The sequence below is a fragment of the Scleropages formosus genome, chromosome 20 (assembly GCF_900964775.1).
Source record: "Scleropages formosus chromosome 20, fSclFor1.1, whole genome shotgun sequence".
NCBI lineage: Eukaryota > Metazoa > Chordata > Actinopteri > Osteoglossiformes > Osteoglossidae > Scleropages > Scleropages formosus.
Window position 1 is genome coordinate 20,115,634 of NC_041825.1, and position 20,620 is coordinate 20,136,253.

At 40.1% G+C, this 20,620-nt stretch overlaps 2 protein-coding genes across 5 annotated transcripts; both read left to right on the forward strand.

Moving 5' to 3' along the window:
- The first annotated feature begins 2,895 nt into the window (after window positions 1-2,895).
- znf207b (zinc finger protein 207, b) lies at window positions 2,896-12,662 on the forward strand. Of its 2 annotated transcripts, XM_018761863.2 has the most exons (12): window positions 2,896-3,054; window positions 3,678-3,804; window positions 3,905-4,043; window positions 4,209-4,394; window positions 4,522-4,597; window positions 4,698-4,768; window positions 4,962-5,122; window positions 5,562-5,654; window positions 6,144-6,383; window positions 6,613-6,769; window positions 7,353-7,537; window positions 7,748-12,662. In XM_018761863.2, the coding sequence occupies exons 1-11, from the start codon at window positions 3,014-3,016 to the stop codon at window positions 7,511-7,513; spliced, it is 1,452 nt and encodes a 483-aa protein (XP_018617379.1). In that variant the 5' UTR covers window positions 2,896-3,013; the 3' UTR covers window positions 7,514-7,537; window positions 7,748-12,662. The 2 variants fall into 2 exon arrangements, with proteins under 2 accessions (XP_018617379.1, XP_018617380.1); XM_018761864.2 differs by lacking the exon at window positions 5,562-5,654.
- cd7al (cd7 antigen-like) lies at window positions 9,297-20,125 on the forward strand. Of its 3 annotated transcripts, none has more exons than XM_018761865.1 (5): window positions 9,297-9,350; window positions 13,561-13,663; window positions 15,792-16,145; window positions 18,402-18,505; window positions 18,766-20,125. In XM_018761865.1, exons 2-5 carry the CDS (start codon window positions 13,600-13,602, stop codon window positions 18,991-18,993), a joined length of 750 nt encoding a protein of 249 aa, XP_018617381.1. In that variant the 5' UTR covers window positions 9,297-9,350; window positions 13,561-13,599; the 3' UTR covers window positions 18,994-20,125. The 3 variants fall into 3 exon arrangements, with proteins under 3 accessions (XP_018617381.1, XP_018617384.1, XP_018617383.1); XM_018761868.1 differs by lacking the exon at window positions 9,297-9,350 and adding an exon at window positions 14,674-14,857 and having other exon boundaries at window positions 13,588-13,663; XM_018761867.1 differs by lacking the exons at window positions 9,297-9,350; window positions 13,561-13,663 and adding an exon at window positions 14,568-14,857.
- The last annotated feature ends 495 nt before the right edge of the window (window positions 20,126-20,620 follow it).

Sequence of the window (20,620 nt, forward strand, 5' to 3'; positions counted from 1 at the left end):
TTTCCTCTAACGTTTTATTTTGTTCGTCACAGTGGGAGGACCTACCTAATGCACACCGTGAATACGTCATTAAGACCTTTATTATGTGTTTTCAGAACTCAGCAGTACTGACAGAAGCCTGGTCTTGGAAATGTTGGATAATTATAGAATAAATGCACAATGTCTAAGAAAGAATAACAGGGATAACAGTTACATTGACTGATCGGGGTGTCAGAACAGTGATCAGACGCACTGGATGGATAGACAAGCTGTCAATTGAAGGGTTATAACTCACAATTTTCTGATATTGTTCATCTGAATCACAGCGTGCATTATAAAGCTGCATTAATACCATTATGTGGTTGGAGCGAAATACTTGAAAGAAATTTTTCCTAAATCTTAGTGAGCAATTAAATTATTTTAACTTGGATCACATTAAAGTAGCAAGCTATGTAATCTTCTTGACTAAGCTGTTGGTGTCCGTGTAAATTTTGCATTTGCAATACATTAGTCTATATGAAATGTGAGTATATAAACCCTAACTGGTCAGTTAAAAACAAAATCAACCTCAACATGCTTGCCAAATTTAAAACTAAAACTTGGTTGTAGGCAGAGGTTTGTAGTAACAAGTTGTGCTTACTTCATTACTTCTTTGTAAGAAATTTTTTGTAGAAGTGGTACTTTTCAAAATGTTCTTTTTACATTGACAATTTGACTTTTTCGAGTATATTTGTAAATAAAACAACTTTTACTCTGTTTGCTCCAATTGTGTCACCTCCTTTCATTTGCATTTGAATTTTTCAGATTTAATGTTATAACTTTCTCTCCTTAGAACTAATTAAGTCAGTATTACTGCAGTTCACCATGTCTTCTGTGGATTTCACAAGATATTGTGAGCACAACCATTTTTAACGTGAACTATTAAAAATGTCTCAGCACAGTCAACTGACTTATTTTGTTGATTTCACTGGGTTAAGTTCATTAGCAGCGAGACCAGTCATGGTTTATGGTTGAATTTCATCCTGCCTTCATTGACACTCTCATTCATTATCATCCAAGGAACTGAACTCATTAAAAAAACATAATTTTAAATATTTTTAATGCGTTAATATAATACGTAAGAATATGGTTTGTATTGTGAGAACTGAATTGTATGAAATTAACAGCTCTTCATTTTTTAAATAAGTTATTCAGTATTTTGTCGATGTATGGATTACTTGTGTTAATGCTGGTAAATATTAACCAACTAAGGACTGTAAAATATATATAGCTAAAAAATTAAATGATTAATTATTAATGTTACAGATAATAATCAGTGATTCATATTGACAATTTTGTTTTTAGTATTTTAGTTATAACAAGCGACAAGTGAACTGAACAAGTGTAATGAGTTAAATTACGCAAATGAATATCTAATGTTAGAACTATGCCCTACAGAGTTGGGAAATATTTGCTAATGTTAATTTTCATGTTCACTATTATGTTAATTACATGATCTTCCTAAAATACAGAATGCAGTTCACCTGCTATTTTTGGAGGTTAATTTTATCTCATTTTGATGAATTATTGGTCTCAATTTTCTAAAAAGGTAGCATCAAGGGTAATGTTATGCCAAAGGTTTGAGTCTGAGTGCTAATTCTGTGAATTTATTTGACATTTATGGTAATTTAGTGTTGAAAGTTTCTTTTGAATAGTCTGAACACATTTTCAGATTATTCACACACAGATTATGGTTAATAATGTCTATCAGATGGAGGTCTTTTATTTGATTTGTTTTTATTTATTTAATCTAATTGACAGTATATAATTTTATTTTTATGGGAATTACATTTATTCACTTAGCAGACACTTTTCTCCAAAGTGACTTACAATGGATACTATGTAGTGTTTTCAGCCCATACACTTTATTCACCCAGGTGACTTACACTGCTAGACACACTACTTATAATGGGTCACTCATCCATACATCAGTGGAACACACTCTCTCTGTCACTCACACACTATGGGGAAACCTGAACAGCATTTCTTTGGACTGTGGGAGGAAACCAGAGCACCTAAAGGAAACCCACACAGACACAGGGAGAACATACAAACTCCACACAGGCTGAGTAGGGAATTGAACCTATGTCCTCTCATATTGCTACTAGCTGTGCTACCATGCCACCCTTTTGTGCAAGTAAATTTTTAGGCTAGTACCTTTACGTTCGCTAACCACTTGTCCTGATAAGGGTCGCGGTGGTCCGGAGCCTATCCTGGAATCCCTAGGCCTAAAGCTCGGGGGTACAGTCTGGACAGGACGTGAGTCCATTGCAGACTGGTACTTTCACCCGAGCAATTATTTTAAGAAAGGAGCAATACTTTTACTCAAGCATCGTGTTTGGCTGCAGCAGGCACCTCTGGCTGTAACACACATCACTTCCGATCACAGGTCTCTGCCCTCTGACCCCAACAGTGAATCCCAGGCCTGTTCCCTGCTCGAACACCCACAGTTAAAATGTGAAGCAGTGTGGCAACATTGCCCCTCTGTGGTCTTTCTTCAGCGTACCGCTCAGCTAAACAGAATTTACAAGGCAGTAGGTATGTGTCATTGCATGCTTCAAAATAAACCAGAGTACTAAGTTTTTATTACGGAATGAATTCAGGTTAGTCACCGCAAGGGTACTACTAGTGATCTTTAAACTTGCAAGTGATGGTTCTAATCAAGTCACCTTGCTGTGCTTTTTGCAAAACCATCTATAATGTACAGCTAGCCAGGATGCCCTAGTGCCTAAACAGCTCCTTATTTTTAAAGGAATGCATGTCATTCACTCGGGCCGATTTTCTTTTCTTTTATACCGAACCGTAGCGCGACCGTTTAACACTTTTCCCTAGTGCGCATGCTCCAAGCGACACGTTGGCCGTGATGCATCATGGGTAGGCAGACTTCTGTACAGAAGCGCCATTTTCTGTTGTAGACGCCGTAACGGTTTTCTCAAGTCTTTTAGCTGTACGCTCTTTGAGGAGGATCCCGCGTTAATTGGTTTTTCCAGGAAAGATGGGACGTAAGAAGAAGAAGCAGATGAAGCCTTGGTGCTGGTATCCTTTGTCGTACAAATTGTCCTTTTTCATAGTTTGACACACTGTGACTGCCCGCTGAAAAAACAGTATGTTCCCGTCGGCTAGGCCGCGCGGCCTGTGCGTGCGTGCGCGCGCCGACGTCCTAAAACTAATAGTTTGAAACACCTACTTTCCATTCCTCTCTTAACCAAATATTCGAATATTTGGTTATCTCGATAATGTTCTGTTTTAACTACTGAACTGAAGCATATCATTTGGTGTTTGTGTTTTCCATTATTCAGTTGAGTTGTTATGCGCGCGGGTGTCTTAGCTACTAGGCTGATAACTGCACGCGGTAACGTGAACTTTGTTGTTCGGGATTTTTCCGTGACGGCCTGTTTTGGATACGGTTAAACGGCTATTAAAATGTGTGGTTTTCAGTGTCTGCCGATCTGTCAAATCCACTCCTGAAACTCAGCGACTGGTTCGTTACGAAACATCTGTGTGCGGTTACACATTAATTAAATTATCTGTTCTAGTCTGCATCGTAGAGGAAGTTGGACGGCGATACTTAGCTTCACTTTTAGTTTTGTTCAGTCAGTGTAGTTACTTGATCATGTCTGACTGAGTTTGGTTCCACTCCTTAACAGAAAACTCTTTAGGTACTGCAACAGGGACTTTGACGATGAAAAGATTCTCATCCAGCACCAGAAGGCAAAGCATTTCAAATGCCATATATGCCACAAGAAATTATATACGGGCCCAGGTTTAGCCATCCACTGTATGCAAGTAAGATTTTGCTAGAAAACAACTATTTATTGTTATTTTTTGCAGTCTACTTTTGGGTGTCCATTAATTTAGTAGTAATAAATGGTAATTTTTTTTACAGGTGCATAAAGAGACTATTGATGGGGTACCCAATGCTATACCTGGAAGAACAGACATAGAATTGGAAATCTATGGTATGGAGGGCATTCCTGAAAAAGATATGGAGGAGAGGAGGCGGGTCCTTGAACAAAAAACACAAGGTAGATAATTTAATACTTTCACAACTCAGGATGTACAGTAATTTTGTTGCTCTTTATTTACTTATTTGGTTATGGTAGCCTTATAGCCCATATATCTCAGCCTCTTGAGCCTCTGTCACAGAAGGGTCTTTACTGAAAAATCATTTGTTTTATTTGTTGCTGAAGCTGAGAGTCAGAAAAAGAAACAGAACAACCAGGATGATTCAGATGAGTATGAGGAGGATGAAGAGGCAGGTCCCTCATTTCAGCAGCCAGCTGTGCAGCCCCAGACCAGCTACATCACCCCCATGACCCAGCCAGGGATGCCACCTGTGCATGGGGCTCCAGCTGTGCCCCCAGGGAACTTTGCAGGTGTGGTACAATTAATAAAGACAACCTCTGGAATAATTAATGAAACTTTTGTTAATCCCAGAGGAAAATTCTGTGCGTAATACAGTTCCACTTTGAGAGGTGTGTGAAATTACTGTTCCCTACACAGGAATGCCTCCCATGATGCCTGGTGTTCCACACATGATGCCTGGGATGCCACCTGTAATGCCAGGGATGCCTCCAGGGTGGGCATTGACACCTCTGTGCAAAATGTTGTTCTAGAACATGGTAACCCACTCAGTGTTTTGCATATTGTGACCCATAAATTGTTTTTCTTCCTTGCAGAATGATGCCAATGGGTGGGATGATGCCTCCTGGTCCTGGAATGCCCCCAATGATGCCAGGCATGCCCCCAGGTCAGTTTTTTTTTTTTTCTTTTCTTTTCAGCAAGACTCTTTATGTTAAACTTGTACAAATGCATTTAATTTTTTTTTCAACACAGAAAACATTTCACCAACAGTCCAGTTAACTTTTATACTTAAGTTCATATTTATCTGAATGATGTTAAACTTCTGAAATTATGAATTTATTCTGAACTCTACCTGTTAGGCATGCCACCTCCGGTGGGGCATCGCCCTGGTATGTCTCACATGACCCAGGTGCCGCCTGTAACAACACCAGGTATACTCAGCCAGCCAGCCATGACTGCAGCCACGACCCCTGCTCCTCAGCCAGCTGTTACCAAACCTCTGTTTCCAAGTGCAGGACAGGTTAGTGCCCCTAGGATTGCACTGTACCTCATCTGTGCTCAGTTGTCCATCTGTCTCCATCAGGTACCACTTACAGCAGGAGAATGCTGACCCGTAATATGTGCACATAATTGATATGATGTAGAGGCTACACTTGATCACTTAATGTGCCGTCAGTTTCAGGTTGTTTCAGTGGCAACACTAACACACTTTACCACGCTTTCAGAATTAAAACAAGTACTGAAGATCAAATAATTATATATAGTTGCTAAAACTAATTGTATTTAATAACAAGAAATGGATTCAGAGGTGTGATTTTCTTCGCTCCTTGTTTCTCCTGCATATCGTACACAAAGGCAAAATTCTGACAAGAATCTCATACAGGTGCTAATAGCATCCCCCTCAGCACCACGCCAGTTTGAAAGGGGCTCTTACTCTGTGCTCTTTCTTTGCGCTGCAGATGGGGACTCGTGTTCCAACCACAAGTACAAGCTCTCCGAGTGTCGACACTCTGTCAGCATCTTCTAAACCACTGTTTCCTAGCACGGCACAAGTACGCGGGAGTTTGCGAAAACAGAACTTCATAAAAAGCACTATGTGGCATGTAGCAGTTAGACATTACGCTTCTGTGGAAATGAAGTGCCTTAAGTGTTTTGTATCTGTCATGGTTTTTTTGTTTTTTCTTTTTTAAATAAAAACCATTTTATTTTTTAGTGTTTTCACACTTTCCTTATAAGGACTCTGTAGCCGTTAGGTGATGCCCTCCATCTGGCTTGCTGCATGTTAGTGTTTGTGAGGTACCATAGGATAAGACTGAGTTCTGTGTCCTGTTTAGTTCTAGTTTGTGCCTGATATTACATCAGTTGTCAGTAGCGCAGTTATGCTCATTCTACATCTTTGAGCCTCGCCAGGCATGATCTTGGAGTTGGTTTGCTTTGTTTGCCCCTTAGTGCTATAGTGTAGCATTGACACTATTTACTGTGTGTGTTTGGTGCTGCAGGGGGTTTTCTCCATTGTCTCATTATGACTCCTCATTTCTCAGGCACAGCAGGCAGTGACAGGGCCAGTGGGTGCAGATTTCAAACCTCTAAACACGCCTGCCACCACCTCAGACCCTCCCAAGGCGACATTCCCAGCTTACACACAATCCACTGCCTCAACGACTAATCCCTCCAGTAGCACGGTGTCCAAACCCCCTGCTACTGTGACAAGTAAGCCAGCCACCCTTACCACAACGAGTGCAACCAGTAAGTTGATCCACCCTGATGAGGATATTTCTCTGGTGAGTTTTTTACGTTTTTAATTTTTGTCCTATTGACAGTAAGTAATGAATGTGATATAATTAGAGCCTGTAGCTTACTTTTTGTGTGAGTAACTTTAAATGTGCTTAAAATGTCTTATGTTTTTTTTTATTTTATTTTTTTAATTTTTTTAATGGTTTGGTCTGTGAATGAACTTATGGCAAGTCCTTAAACCATTGTTTTTGGTTTTTCCTTCTTTTGATATGATAGGAGGAAAGGCGGGCTCAACTCCCTAGATATCAGCGGAATATTCCGCGCCCGGGCCAAGCCCATATGGCTGTCCCGCCTGTCGGACCAATGGGCGGCATGATGCCCCCACAGCAGGCTATGCCTCCACAGCAACCAGGAATGAGGCATCCTATGCATGGTAGGCATACCCTGTGTGGCACTTTTTTCAACATTATGTACCCATTTAGTTGCTTAATGTAGTCTTCTAAGTGAGTTTGTAAACTCTGTATAACAAATGTTTATAACGTGATATTTTCTGTATATCAGAAGCTATTGATAAAATTATAAGGTGATTGATTGAAAAAGAATTGAACACATTCAAAAAATGTTATCCAGTATTGTCTGAATGTGTAGTGTGCTCCAAAGTGTAGAGTTACCCTTAATTTTTTTTCCAGAACTGTGAGTTACAAATTGGTTTAGATAACATGTTCATGTGATAATTGCAGAATAATACATTTTTCAAAGTGTTAAGTTCTATTTGAATCACCTTTTAGTTAAATAACAGTTTCTTCAATGACAGGTTGTAAGGCTTTAATGTTCTGTTGAAGGCACAAAAGAAGTGGGACATCCTGATTTAAGATGAAGAGAACATGGCATGGCATTTCACTGTGTGATCTGATTAGAAAAGTTTTTTTTGTTTGTGATGGGACTCACTTGAACTAGTTTCTTGGTGTGAAAGACAAACTCCTTCAGGATAAATGTGATTTTGTGTCATCTTCCAGGGCAATATGGTGCTCCTCCCCAGGGAATGCCTGGTTACATGCCAGGGGGAATGCCTCCCTATGGCCAGGCACCCCCTATGGTCCCCCCATTTCAAGGAGGACCACCAAGACCACCCATGGGGATGAGACCACCTGTAATGTCTCAGGGAGGTCGATATTGAAGCTGAACCACCGTCCCTCACTAGGTTTGGAGATTAAACCTTTTCTCACCTTGTGCTTGTAGCGAAGCCTGTAACAGTAAGTCCAGTGATGGGGATGGAGAAAATATATCTATATATAATTTAAAAGAAAAATGCATCGCATGGGACATTCAATTTTATGTAACATGTAAAGGAACAGAACTGTTTTTGCCATTGATACCTTGTGGCTTTTTTTTTTTCTCATGTTTCGTTTAGGTTTTTAGAAGGGAAGTTTAGTAAATGTGGTTCGTAATGTTTTGAAGGCGCTGGAGTAACATGAACATACCACCTTTAATCAAGGCAAGTTTCTGTACATGCGTTATTCTACTGAACAATGAGGCCTTCACAGCACCCTAGGTGCTGTTGGACATTATGTCCCCAACTTTGCTTGGTGAGGGCTTCAAGTAACTTTTTCTCATTTCTTGTGTGTTGTGTCCACGACACCTTCGATAGCTTTGCTCTTGTTGCAGGTTTAATCTTTAGGCCACAAGAATAACTTATGTGAATGGTTCATGTAATGTTGTGAAACATTTATTGTAATAATAAACTGTGATTAAAAACTTGAGGCTGTTTTTTCATGACCGAAGGAGGGATCACTTCAGGGAAGGTTTGTACATTTGTTCTGTCTCCAAATATAGATTAAACTGTTAAGGCTGAATGTAATGGACTTCACCTGAGTCCGGAGGTTTCTCTGTTATCGTTTGTTCTAGTGCCTGGAGGACAGGTGTGATAAGAAGCCTGCTCATTTTAAAGTATTCTTTTTGTACATCATTGCTACTAAGAATGCAAGTGTCCACTGTTAGCACTTGTTACATTTTAACATGGATTAAAAAGAGCATAGATAATGTAGAATAAAGTTGTTTTTGACATGGAATACTACACTGGTGGGTCTCAGATTACAGTAGCTGCACAGTGGGTCTTGTCCTTAGTCACCAAGTATTTGCCCATGCGCAGCTATACACCAAGTCCAGTGCTCCTTGGCCTTCAGGCACTCCCATAATGCGCTTCTGTACCATGTGGGATATAACGGGAAACCTCTTTAACAGAATACTTTTTGACATCTGAATGTATACTTGTTTTAGACCTGACAGTTGATCTTCTGTAAAAGCGTTGTTACATGTAAGCGGTTTCAGAATCACATTCCTTGTAATGTGTATGAAATTGCTTACATCTGTCTGAAGTATAAGCGGTGATGCAGACCAAAGTTGGTCATCCTCAGTGAGACCTAGTAACTCTGATTTTTATTGACAGTAGATTGCCAGTTCCTGGCAAGTGTGCATTATATTGAATGTTTCTCAATGTCAAAACTTCATAACTGCTGAAAATTAGTTGCTGCACATTAATAAGTCTCTAATTGAATGGTTTCATTGTATAAATTTCAACTTTATTGTAACATTTTAAGTAATCATTCAGCTATCTGAAATGCAACTCAAATTTATTTTCTTGGCATTGTGCTGTTTTATAAGAAATCCAAAAAAGCTTTTGCAGAACTAATTTCTGCTGCAAGCTAAAAAGAATAACATGAGTTTCTGTTCAATTATAAATGTTGTCAAATATGCCTTTTCTCCTGAACTCTTCTGCTTGTACTTCAACTTCTTAGAATGACCACCTACTTCTGGATTTGCACCATCACAGGTGGCCAGTGAAGTAGCTTTAAGGGCCACCATTGGGACATTGAATGCATGAGTAACATTTTTTTATTTTGTACCTTTGAAGATGGATTTGGCTGCTATGCTAAAATGAGGATTTCTCTTCTCCCTGTAGCCATGCGATGGGACTGGCTGAGGCAGTCTCTCAGTGTTGCCCTGTACAGTCTGAGGCAAGTCTGACCTTCCCTTTCTCATTGTATTCATGTCAAGGGCTTTCACAGCCTCCTGGCTGTTGGATTGCGGTGTCCCCAAACTTGTAGCAAGTTTGGTGAAGGCCCTTGTTTGTCTTGGGTTGTTTTTTGGTAGGGTCTCCCATAAGCTCCCAGGGTTTTACACAGGTTAAATACATTGGCCGCACTTCTTATCATGTGACTTGTAACTTCCGAAAGCCTACAACAAAATGTGGCCTGCCTGTAAAAGCAGTGTTTCTCTGCACTTGAGATATTACCCTGAAGAACTTCTCAGCACACATGCATGTGTATAAATAAGGGGACATGTTACAAGTAGAGCTTGAAACAGTTGTACTGAAGCGACTCTAAATCTGGATAATTACATGGTAAACAATGCCAGATGAGCAATGATCTCTTGGCAACTTTGACTGGTAACATTTCCTCAGTCACCATTACTTGATATTTAAGTTTTTAAAAGGAACAGTGTCCTCCACTGTGGCATTTATATGGTTCTTGTAAACAACGGAATGCTTTCAACTTTTTTGGTGTTTATTTGCTTTGAATCAACCTCATTAGTTAAATTTTCTGTTAACCTTTTAATTTTAAATCGGCATTATTATCGGCACATTTCTTGTGCAGTTGTGGAACAGGAAACCGATTGCAGGACTTGTTAGAAACGATTATTGGTTTTTTCTGTGGTAAGTGAATGTGCACTAAAAGTCCCACACAAGGATGGTTGAGGCAGGCTCTGTCCTTTGTTTGATGTAATTTGTCTGTCAACTATTGCAGCAACATTTCTTCAGTTTTATTTTCTTTTAACTGGTTTTGATGGGGGACAAACCCTGAAACCTGACGTGTAACAGGTTGGTGTGCGCTGTAAGTACCTGTTTCTTAGTATAGTGTTTCTGTGTTGCACAGAGTTTGTGATGTCAGCAGTTCATTCCTGTATGAAGCTGTTTCATTGCGCTTTTTAAATGGCAATAAAGTGCTATGCAGTCTTATGGGGAGAATTGCTTTTTTCCTGTTACATTTGGAAATTGACATAACTGATTTTTGCAGTGTAGCACCAATGTATGTTCAGAATACTCTGCATTCCGTTTCATAAATGCAGCGGCATTCAGGAGAATCAGAAGATGTGTGTATTTTACATTTTTCAATGTAGACGAAGTGCGTGCGAAGTTGCATCACTGTACGCAAGCTGTTTGTCCAGTTTTCAACAATACTACAATGATTTAGGAACAGGGTAAGTAGCTCACATTTGGGGTAAGTACTGTTTAATGTGATATGAAGGTATTGACAAAAATTTTTCAGGTCAATATCAGAAGTTCCCCTTTTTCCCTCATAGTCAGTGTTTTATAGCATTTTAAGGTGGGACATTGCAAGATTCTCCCTGCCATCTGAATTTGTTCCTGGAAATCCATAAGACATGAGTTATACTGATAAAGCTGTTCCCGTTATTGTTTCTGGGAAAAAATTTAATCCTTTCCCAGACTGACACAAGTTTACCCAAAAGATACACATCTATTAACATCTTCTAGCACTATAATTTTACATTCTATTTTAAAAAAGGTACTCCTAAGCAAGCTGGTTGGCCCTATTGCCATATCCTATAATGTGCTACTTGGTGTAGTTTAATGTGACTGAACTGCTTGTTACAGATTTTCTACCAGTAGTGTGCCTTTTTTGACAGTTGTCATTATATAATAATTGTAGTAAAAGATCAGATCTAACAAAATTTTAACACCTTGATTGTAGACAGTTTGAGGATTGTGCGCATGTAATATTCATTTCAGTGGAATGTGCACTTGGAAAATGGTAATGCAATCATGGATGTAGTTTAATGGCTGGAGTGAAGACATTTGAAACATGTTAGAAAATAAGTAGGAAAATGGGTTCTGCAGTACTTGGGTAGATTATGGTTTCTGATACAGTTTTGTCTCCATATGCTTCTATCCTGAAAAAAGAATGTGCTTAAGCTAGTATTATACACACTGAGAGGGTACCTCTTACCAGCATCCTCCATGCTACCCACAACTTTGTCTGTTTAATCTGAAGAGTATACATTTGTTTGTCTGGGACTACTTTCCAATTTGACAGTCTGAAATTGAAAAAAAAATCTGGCTAACTAGGGACAGAATCCTTGTCCTGGAGTGAGTGGTTCAAATTCTTGAAGTCCTGATAAGTATCAATGTAATGAGTGTCCATGTAAAGGATTTTGTCAAATCCTGGATTTGAATATCAGAAGTGGTAATCGTTAAACACTTGCTTTGATGTTTGTAAAGATTACAACACACCCGAGTCCACAATGCCACCATGGGCTTGTGGTCTTGTTTCATGAGATCTGAAGTTCATAAACCAGTAAAGGAGGTGCTACCTGTGTAATCTCACACAGATGTTATTAATGCACCAGGTCATGTTGCTGTTATATAATTAGATTATTTTTGCAGTTTAATTGGTTCCATCTGTTATCACTGCTTTCTTGTCCTAATGCAGGGTTAAAAGAGTAAGTAGGGCACTAAGCTTGACAGGATACACCCCAAACCAGAAACCAGTCCGTTGCAGAGCATTTGCCTATATTAACACTCTAAAGGCAGTTGTCACCAGTTCACCTGAAACATTCCTATGGCTTGTGGGAGGAAACCAGAGCGCCCAGAGGAAACCCATGCAAACACTAAAAACACTTGACTCCACCTAACCCACAGTGCGGGGACAGAAAAAGTTTTAAAAGAACACAGTAAGTTGAATGTGAGAAAAAGGAGCACACGTGTTTTGTATATGATTATGAACATGTCTGTCTTAAGCCTGGATTTAAAGATGTCCAAAGCAGTTCTGATATTTTAAACTTGGTTTTGAATGAGATTTGCTAACATATTTAACAATTTTTCATGTTTGGTATAAAAAAGTCAAAACATTTCTCACTCATGAGCTCATTTTACTCTTTTCATTGTAATTATTTTTTGAGAATTTGCCTTATTAGCAGATGTTTGGGGACAAATTGTTTTGTGAGGGGAAGTATGTTACTGTGGGTTAGCACTCTTCAGCATTAAACAGTTTATCTAAATAAAAGATAACATTTGTAGGTATATTGTTATCCAGTTGAAGATTCCTTGAAGATTAATTTTTCTTAACTTAGTTCTCAGCATTAAATGGGTGCAGTCTTAACATTTTGCTTTTCATTTAAATAAGTTCTTTAAACAAAGCTGACTTGTTAAAGTATGTGACCTGTATTTTACCAAGAACACTGCCGTTAACACTGTTACAGTGCACTTCAGATCTAGTGTATTCATGTGCTCAATACTAGAACTTCTGTAATGGTCAAGAGTATGAAGAGCATGATCTGTGAACCACGTGCACTTCTGCAAGTGGAATCATTGTCTTGTGATGTGTGTTGCCTAAATGTAAATAAAGTTATGGACGTTATTGCATTAATTTGGTTCACTGCCTTGTCTTATTTTGGTTTAGTGAGCAATTGTTAGACCAATGTTTAACTTTAATTCAGCTTTTTCCCACTGGTATTACATTTTTTATTTTATAAATCAGAATGTTAAAACAAATTGATTTCAAATAAAATACTACTTCGGTCCAAGTGGCCATGGTGAGCTAAAGCTTAAACTGAAATCTTTGGAAAGATGAGCAGTAACTTCCAAAAGCTTGTGGATCTTTCTCTTTCTGTAGATCCATCTAACATGTAAAGAATAACTTGGATATGATTTTGCCCAGAACACAGTATGGGGCCAATGAGATAAACCCGAAGTGTTTTTAAAAAAAAAAAAAAAAAAAAAAGTCTGACCTCATTTCTGCCCATGGCATCTAGAATGAGTACATATGATATGATATATAAATGGTAGCAAGAAGCAATATAGTTTATACCTTAAGTGTCTTGGGACAAAGACCTTTCCAATTGTCTTTAAATAAATTCTCTGGACAAGAGCCCGGTGTCCAAGTAACACGAATTAAACCTCTAGTCTGTCTGGAAACTTGTTCACGTCTTTTCGTTAGATTCGGTTACATTCTAGAAATAACAGTTCAAGTGTCTTTCGCAACTTCTGAGAGAGGACGAGTTTAACCCCTCCCTCCACATTTCAGTGTCATGAGGTGCGGTGGTGTCCTTAGTCACAGCCGGTGTTCTCATCGCTGAGCATCTCCAGGCTGCTCTTTCTCATCGGGCCATCTTCACCCTCCAAGCCTGGCGTCTTTCTGCTTTCTACAGATGGAAGTTCTCTTTGCTCGGTGAGGAGCATCGCAGCGCATGATGACGCTCATGATCACTCATTGTGGCCTCCGGCTCTTGCTCGTCACACCACTGCTCTTCGGTAAGTTTTCTTCGTTAACTTTTTCTTCAGTGCGCTGCTGCTTCTTCTTCTTCTGTTTCCCATTTCTGAGGGCATCAAGTCCCGTAAAAGCGTGGGCCGGGTGCAAGCGCTGCGCGTTTATTCCCACCGTGAAATGAAAGTGATACTTTTAGCGCTCAGAATTTCTGAAAGCAGGCAGAAAAGAATATATTTTATAAAATATCCACAGAAGGACATTCCAGCAAGGGCACATTGACGCAAACCTGAGACACAGATTCAGGAGCATCTTTTTTTCCTACTTTCGAACAGACATGAGAGGAAATCTGGGCAAGAAACACCTAGAAGTATATAGAGCTACTTCAAATGGAAAAAGTAAAATGTCACATTTCGTTCATGTGTCACAAAGGGAGAAGAGCGAAAGTACTTGTAACGGTATTGTGTAGTTATGCGCAAAAGGGGAGACATATCGGGGTTTTCTGAAAACACGTTTTGATCACATTTACACCTTCTCGTTTTTCGACCAGTGCAGAAATTAATCAGTTCATTAAATTCCTGATGTAAATATTTCGAGTGCTTTGTTGGAAAAAAAAGAAAAAAGTGCACATTTCGAGATCATGTCTTTACAACGCTGTCACTGGTTATTTTAAAAAAATAAATTTAGCCCCGGGCGGATTTTTGTAAAACTGACTCATTTTGAGGTGAAACGATTTTAAACGTTCGTAGATTTAAAAGTTGTAGTCTTATTCAGTCGGATGTTTCCCTTTTACATCGTTACTTTGTGAAAAAGCCAGCAGTAATAATTTTTTCTTATTATTGCAGTCCAGTGATATGCCGAATTACAGCAGCAGATGGCGTAGTGGTTAGAGCTGCTGCCCTTGGATCCGAAGGTTGCAGGTTCAAACCCCCCCCCTCAAAATTGCTCCAGTAAAAATGACCTAGCTGTGTTAATGGGGAAGTCGCTTCGGAGAAAAGTGTGAGCTACACGAAACCAAGAAACGTGTCATATTAGATTCGTTTCCCTCTCCTGTAAGGCTGGAAGCTGCAGCTCTCCGTTGCCCGGCGCTGCTTCCCCTGCGGTTCTGCGTCGGACTGCGTACGTGACGAAGCGGCACGAGCTGCACGTTCCCAGAGCGGCGCGGCGGGAACACGGGGGCGCGCACGTCGCGCCAAGACCCCTCATGTTGTGCTACTGTCTCTGCTCTATACGTAAATACGGTATACATTAAATTAATTAAAGTATTTCTTGTTTAACTTGTGCCAATTTTATAAGACCCACCTCATGTGTACCCAGTACTGTCATTTATGTACTTGCTTACTCCTTAAATGCTATTGTTCAACTCTTACCTGCAGCTCTTATGTGCATTTATACAACTGCACGTTTTTATCAGTAGTAAAGTGTGTTTCCAAGTGAAAAAAAAAAATTAAATTGTAAAATACTAAAGCGACGACATCGTTATTATTACGACAAACTAGACACAGAATCCCCAGAGAGAAACACTTCTCCTGGATCATTGGAGCACGTTACTAAGCAGCCCTGTCCAGTGTACGTGTACGGGTACGTGTACACACACACACACCATCATCTTCAGAGATGTTTTAAACCTACAACCTAAAACATAGAGCACTGCTTGAAGGCATGTGAACCCTATAGGGACGACCGTTATTTTTGTATTAAATATTAAAGCAAACTTGTAAAATCTAAATATTAAACTTGTAAAATGAATACAGTAAATGATTATGATTTACACACCTGATCCTACTTGTTTTTTAACCAGTGCAATCTGGTCTTCACCCCTTTTTACACCTGCACTGCTACACACGATTTCCTTAAACTAAAGCAACACGTGGAAAACGGTCATTATACACCTGTTATGTCACATGAGACAGACCGATCCTCACGAAACGAACATTTGTGGTAAAACCTAAAAGTCACAAGGGGTTCACGTCCTCTGAGGCAGCGCTGGGTTAACTGCGTTCATGGAAACCTGCTTTCATGTGACGGAAAACTTTTTAGAGTGGGACTCAATGCGAAAGTTTTTCTTCCTTTTTTGTAAATTTGTTTTTTTTTCTCTTTTTAAAAAAAGAGAGCGAACAGTTCGTGAAGGAAAAACTTTCTGTGGTGACGATTGTTGATTCCTCCGATCTCCAGCCTCTGCCCGTGTCGAGTACCTCAAGAGGTACAAGGGGGAAGCGGTGCATTTCTTTTGCGAATCTGAGCACAGAACCGAAGCTCCCATCGGCTTCTACCTGAAGCTCAAATCCCCCGAGCCGGAGAAGGAGCTCATGTTCGTGTCGCCGCTGAACCCCGCTGTGCACAACCCTGCGTTCGAGGGCCGAATCGAGACGCGCGGCGACTTGCGCGAGCAGCGGCTCAACGTGACCCTCAAGGCTCTGCGCGAGGACGACAGCGGCTTCTACGCATGCGAGTTCATATACGGCGCCAGTCCTCGAGACAGGAGCGTGGCGGGGCGGCCCACGTACTTCCTGTTCGTGGAAGGAACAGGTGAGCGATCTTTTACTTGCAGTTGTCTTCGCTGTGCGGGGTTCGCATCGGAATGGAATCCTTGATGAAAACGGACCGAGTGTATCCTGTTTTTAAATGTATATACATATTGTGGCGCGCAGCACCCTGGGTTCGGATGGGGCGAAGAAGGACGCACACAGGTCACAGGCAGATTTACTAGTTCATTTTGAACGTTTATTAGAACACGGGGCGGCACACAGGGAAATTAATATGCTCTCCCTCCGAGGACCCCGTTTCCTCATCCACCTGCGCCTCAAACCAGCTTTCCCAGCCTGCTTTGCGCCCCCCAAGTTCCCCCCCATTGGTTTCACACTTTAATTTTTTTTTTTTTTTTTAAATTTAAAACTATATTCAATACCACAAAACAACTTCCAACATCACAAATCACAAACATAAAACATCGTCACATTTCACACTTAATTACATTTTACCCACAATTAAACTAGTATGTACAATAGACCCGTTTTCCCGCCCAAACTCTCGGTAACGCGGGTCGTTACAATATATTAATTAAGATGGGTAGCTTTTAAATAAATGTGTAGCAATACATAAATAGCACAATGCGTTTGCTGACATGTATAAGTATGTTACTGATGTTTATCCCGAATTACATAATTTCTAAAGAAATTTCAGGGCATAAATTTCTTTCCAATGGCAATCAATGGGTGTAATTTTAATGTTAGAGTCTCCTGTCATTAGTTCCCGGGGACTCATTTACCTTGTTTACTACAATAGGGAAATGAGGCAGTGTTGGCAAACTGTTCAAAGTTTTGTACATTTTTTTTTAGTAAAAAGCAATGAGAATGGTCCCCATTTCTTCAGATCATATTAATAAAAATGACTATAAATATCCTACGATTATGCTTGTGAAGTGATAATGTTATGGTTCCTCATATAATAAAATTAGCTGGACAAAATGGGATGGGGAAAAAAATTCTGTAGGGTTTTCCAACAAATACGGGGTAAAACTATGGAAGTGAGAAAGATGCAGTAAAAAAGAGAATTACGCATGTTGTAGGAGTGTTTTTGAACGTGGCCACGTCCCTCGTACATGTGGATCGTCATTTACATGTAAATGTTTTTATCCCCCATTAATCGGTCCTAATTTATTCATGAAAACCAGTCGCATATGGAGAAACCTAACCTGAAATAACTCATTCACTTATTAAGTACAATTCATTGTAAACCCACCCCAAGGTCACCATAAAGTGACCATAAATGATGCCTGATCTACGGAAAGTTGTGTAACATACATTACATTTTGTAGGATAACAGTTAATAACTAAGCAACGTCAACAACCCCTTGTTCCCAGTGGGGGTCGCGGTGAGCCGGACCCTATCCTGGCAATGCAGGGCTGGAGGAGGGAACACTCCCAGGATGGGATGCCAGTCCACCACAAGGCACCCCAAGCAGGGCTCAAACCCCAGACCCGCCACACAGCGGGCACCGGCCAAACCCGCCGCACCACCACACCCCCTCACAGTTAATAACATTATATATAAATTTAAAAAACGGTTTAATTTAGTGACTTTATTATGATAGTGTTTGGATTGGGTTTAAAAAGGTGAGGACACTGGAGTTAGGGTTAGGAGTGGGAGGCTGGTGCTGGAAGAGACGATGGTGGAGAGCATGAGATTTTCACCTGTTTTTTTTTTTTTTTTATTTTAAATTTGATCTCTGAGAAACTAAATAGTTTTCACTGTGGTTTTAGAAAAACCTAATGCAAGAGAAATATCTTCCACTCCTTCACCACGCTTGAAATGAGCAGCACCGCACCTGACCCTCCTTAGCCTGGTGCACCGACGATGCCGGGGGTGGGGGTGGGGCTGGGAGTGGCCGAGTACCTGCGATGCCGGAGCACAACCGAGAGCATGGGTGCCCTTTTCCCACAATGCAATGGGCCCAACAGTCTCGGAAAGATACAGTACTTGGCACAACTTTCAAATGGGGTCTCGGTTTGTTGCGCCAGAACAAATGTCGTCCTGGACTGGATGTGGCAGAAAATCTTGACCGATTAATGTTAAGTGATGATGATGATGATGATAATAGCGCATGACCAGACATGCAAAAAAAAAAAAAAAAAAAAATGGTATGGGGGATACATGTATAAAAGTTGGAGGAAAAAAAAAATGTTGTGTTGGTTCAGTGACAGATTGTTGGGAAAAAAAACTTTTTAGCGCAACACTGTTGATCCCCGACAAACACAGCTGTTGGTGTATCTTGTCTCGCCACAGAAGTGAACTGCAACTGTTCCCGCTACTCTTTTCTGTTGTACGCCATATCTGCCGCCACAGGCCTCTTCTTCATCATCATCATCGGTTTGGGGTTTGCACTGTGTGTGAGTACAGCGCATTGTCCACGCCTCTGAAGACTAGTTTTAATTTTCTGTACAATTAAAATGTGACTCTTCTTGGTCAAGGAGCTTTACCTCAAAATACCACCAGTAAACACAGCACTCTTTAAATGATCAAGATAATTAAAAATGCCATTTTTGTTTTGTTTAAAAAAAAAAAAAAAAAAAAACATACTTTTTATTGTTTGGTATCTTTTAGAAATTCAGAGTTACCAGTATTTCCTCATTTCATTTCTTGTTTTCAGTGTAAGGCGTGTCATCATGAGCGACCGCAGAACCCACATCCTATATATGAAGAAATGTCAGGCCTGAAACCAAACAAGGAGAAGGGACCCCAGGGACACCTGGACCTCTTGCATCTGGAGGAAATGCACAGCTCTGTGATTGACAAGCCCCGCTGTCGGCTCTCGCAGGAAAACTACTACGTGAGCCCTAAGAGGGTAACCCACACCACTGAGGAGAGCTGTCCTTAAGGGCTAGTTGAGTGACTGTGTGAGCACATTGGTCACTGGACGTGTCCAGCTTTCTGTCACATTGGGCTCCATCCTTCTCAGCCTGGACTCATTCCAGATTGAATGGTTGGTTGTCTATGTTCAATAAGGTGCATTAAGGTTGGATGGTCAGCCTTCTAGATGTGGATGAATACTAAACCGAAGCTTTGGTCAAGATGTTCACCTTTTGTGAGCACAATAACCACCTTCTGTGTTCAGTCTCTTGCCTGTTATGTTCCTTGTTTTATTGGCACAAGCAGCTTGCAGGTACTTATGCAAGGCACCATGTCTTAGTAGTACCATGAAGCACTCAAGGATCAGCGTATCATCAGTTTCATAGAACTGGAGGGATTTGTATTCTTGCAGCTATGCCCAAAAAGCGCTTATATTCCACTTGTAAAAGGACACTGCTAACATACTCCTTGTTTTACTGGTAGTGCATAGCTGCGGTCACCTTTAACAAACTACTTTAAATAAAAGTCAAAACTTTTGATAGGTGGAGTTGATTCTTCAACAGCTCTTGGCAGCAATGGAAAAAGTTTCAAATATTATGGTGCCAGGTACTGTACTGAAAATGTAATTGTGTAAAAGTTGTGTAAACCACACCAGTTACTGCAGTAACTCAAAATTAAGCAATTTTTACCCAGACCAAAAATATTTTACAATACTTCCTTTAGACTTCACATTTAGTCAGCACCTTTTGAGGTGCTGCGATGCAGTCAACCAAGAGTTGGTAGCTAAAGTACATGCATGTAGCCAAACTGAATCCATACAATTTTTGATGACCTGGGTCAATCCCTGGGATTCATTAATTCTAAGTTCATGTATGTGTGCAATTTTTTTTCCCCTCTGTAGTTTTGAGGGGGGGGGGAGGTATGATTGAGACTTAATGCTGGAGAACAGTATTTTTCTTGCAGCTTGTTTTATGGATATGTCAGTGGGGATCTGCAACTTCCAATTATCTCAGCTGTTAAGCTATATCCTTTAATAATTTTCAGTAATTTACAGCAAGCAAAGACTCAGCTTTATGGTAAGGGGAAGGACAGCTATATGGACAGCTGGTAATGTAGTGGTTAAAGCTACTGCCTTTGGACCCAAAGGTTGCAGGTTCGATTGCCACCTCTGGCTGTAGTACTGTTGAGGAAGGTACTTACCCTGAATTGCTCCAGTAAAGTTACCCAGCTGTGTAAATGATTGTAAGCATGTAATAACATTGTAAGTTACTTGGGAGAAAAGCATCATGTAAATGCATCTACATTTTAGTAAAAGCTTGTGATTGCTGGATAGTTTGTGGTTGTTTAAATTTCTTTTTCTCTTTTTTTGTGATCTGTATGGGATTGCTTTCATATGGAAGTGACCACTTTCCTCACTAGGACCCATAACATTTAAATATGATGTGGTGCAAAACAAATCCCAAAGAGGACCGGGACCCTTGATCTATACATGGGTCTTGGTGAAACAAAAACAATTAGCTGAAAAAGGAAAAATGTCAAGAATCAAGAACTTCAGACTGGAACACAGAAATAACAATGTATCATTAACAGCCAAGAAAAGAACTGCAAATTTATTAATAGTTCAAAAGAAGCTCCATAGTTAATGATTTTTTTTT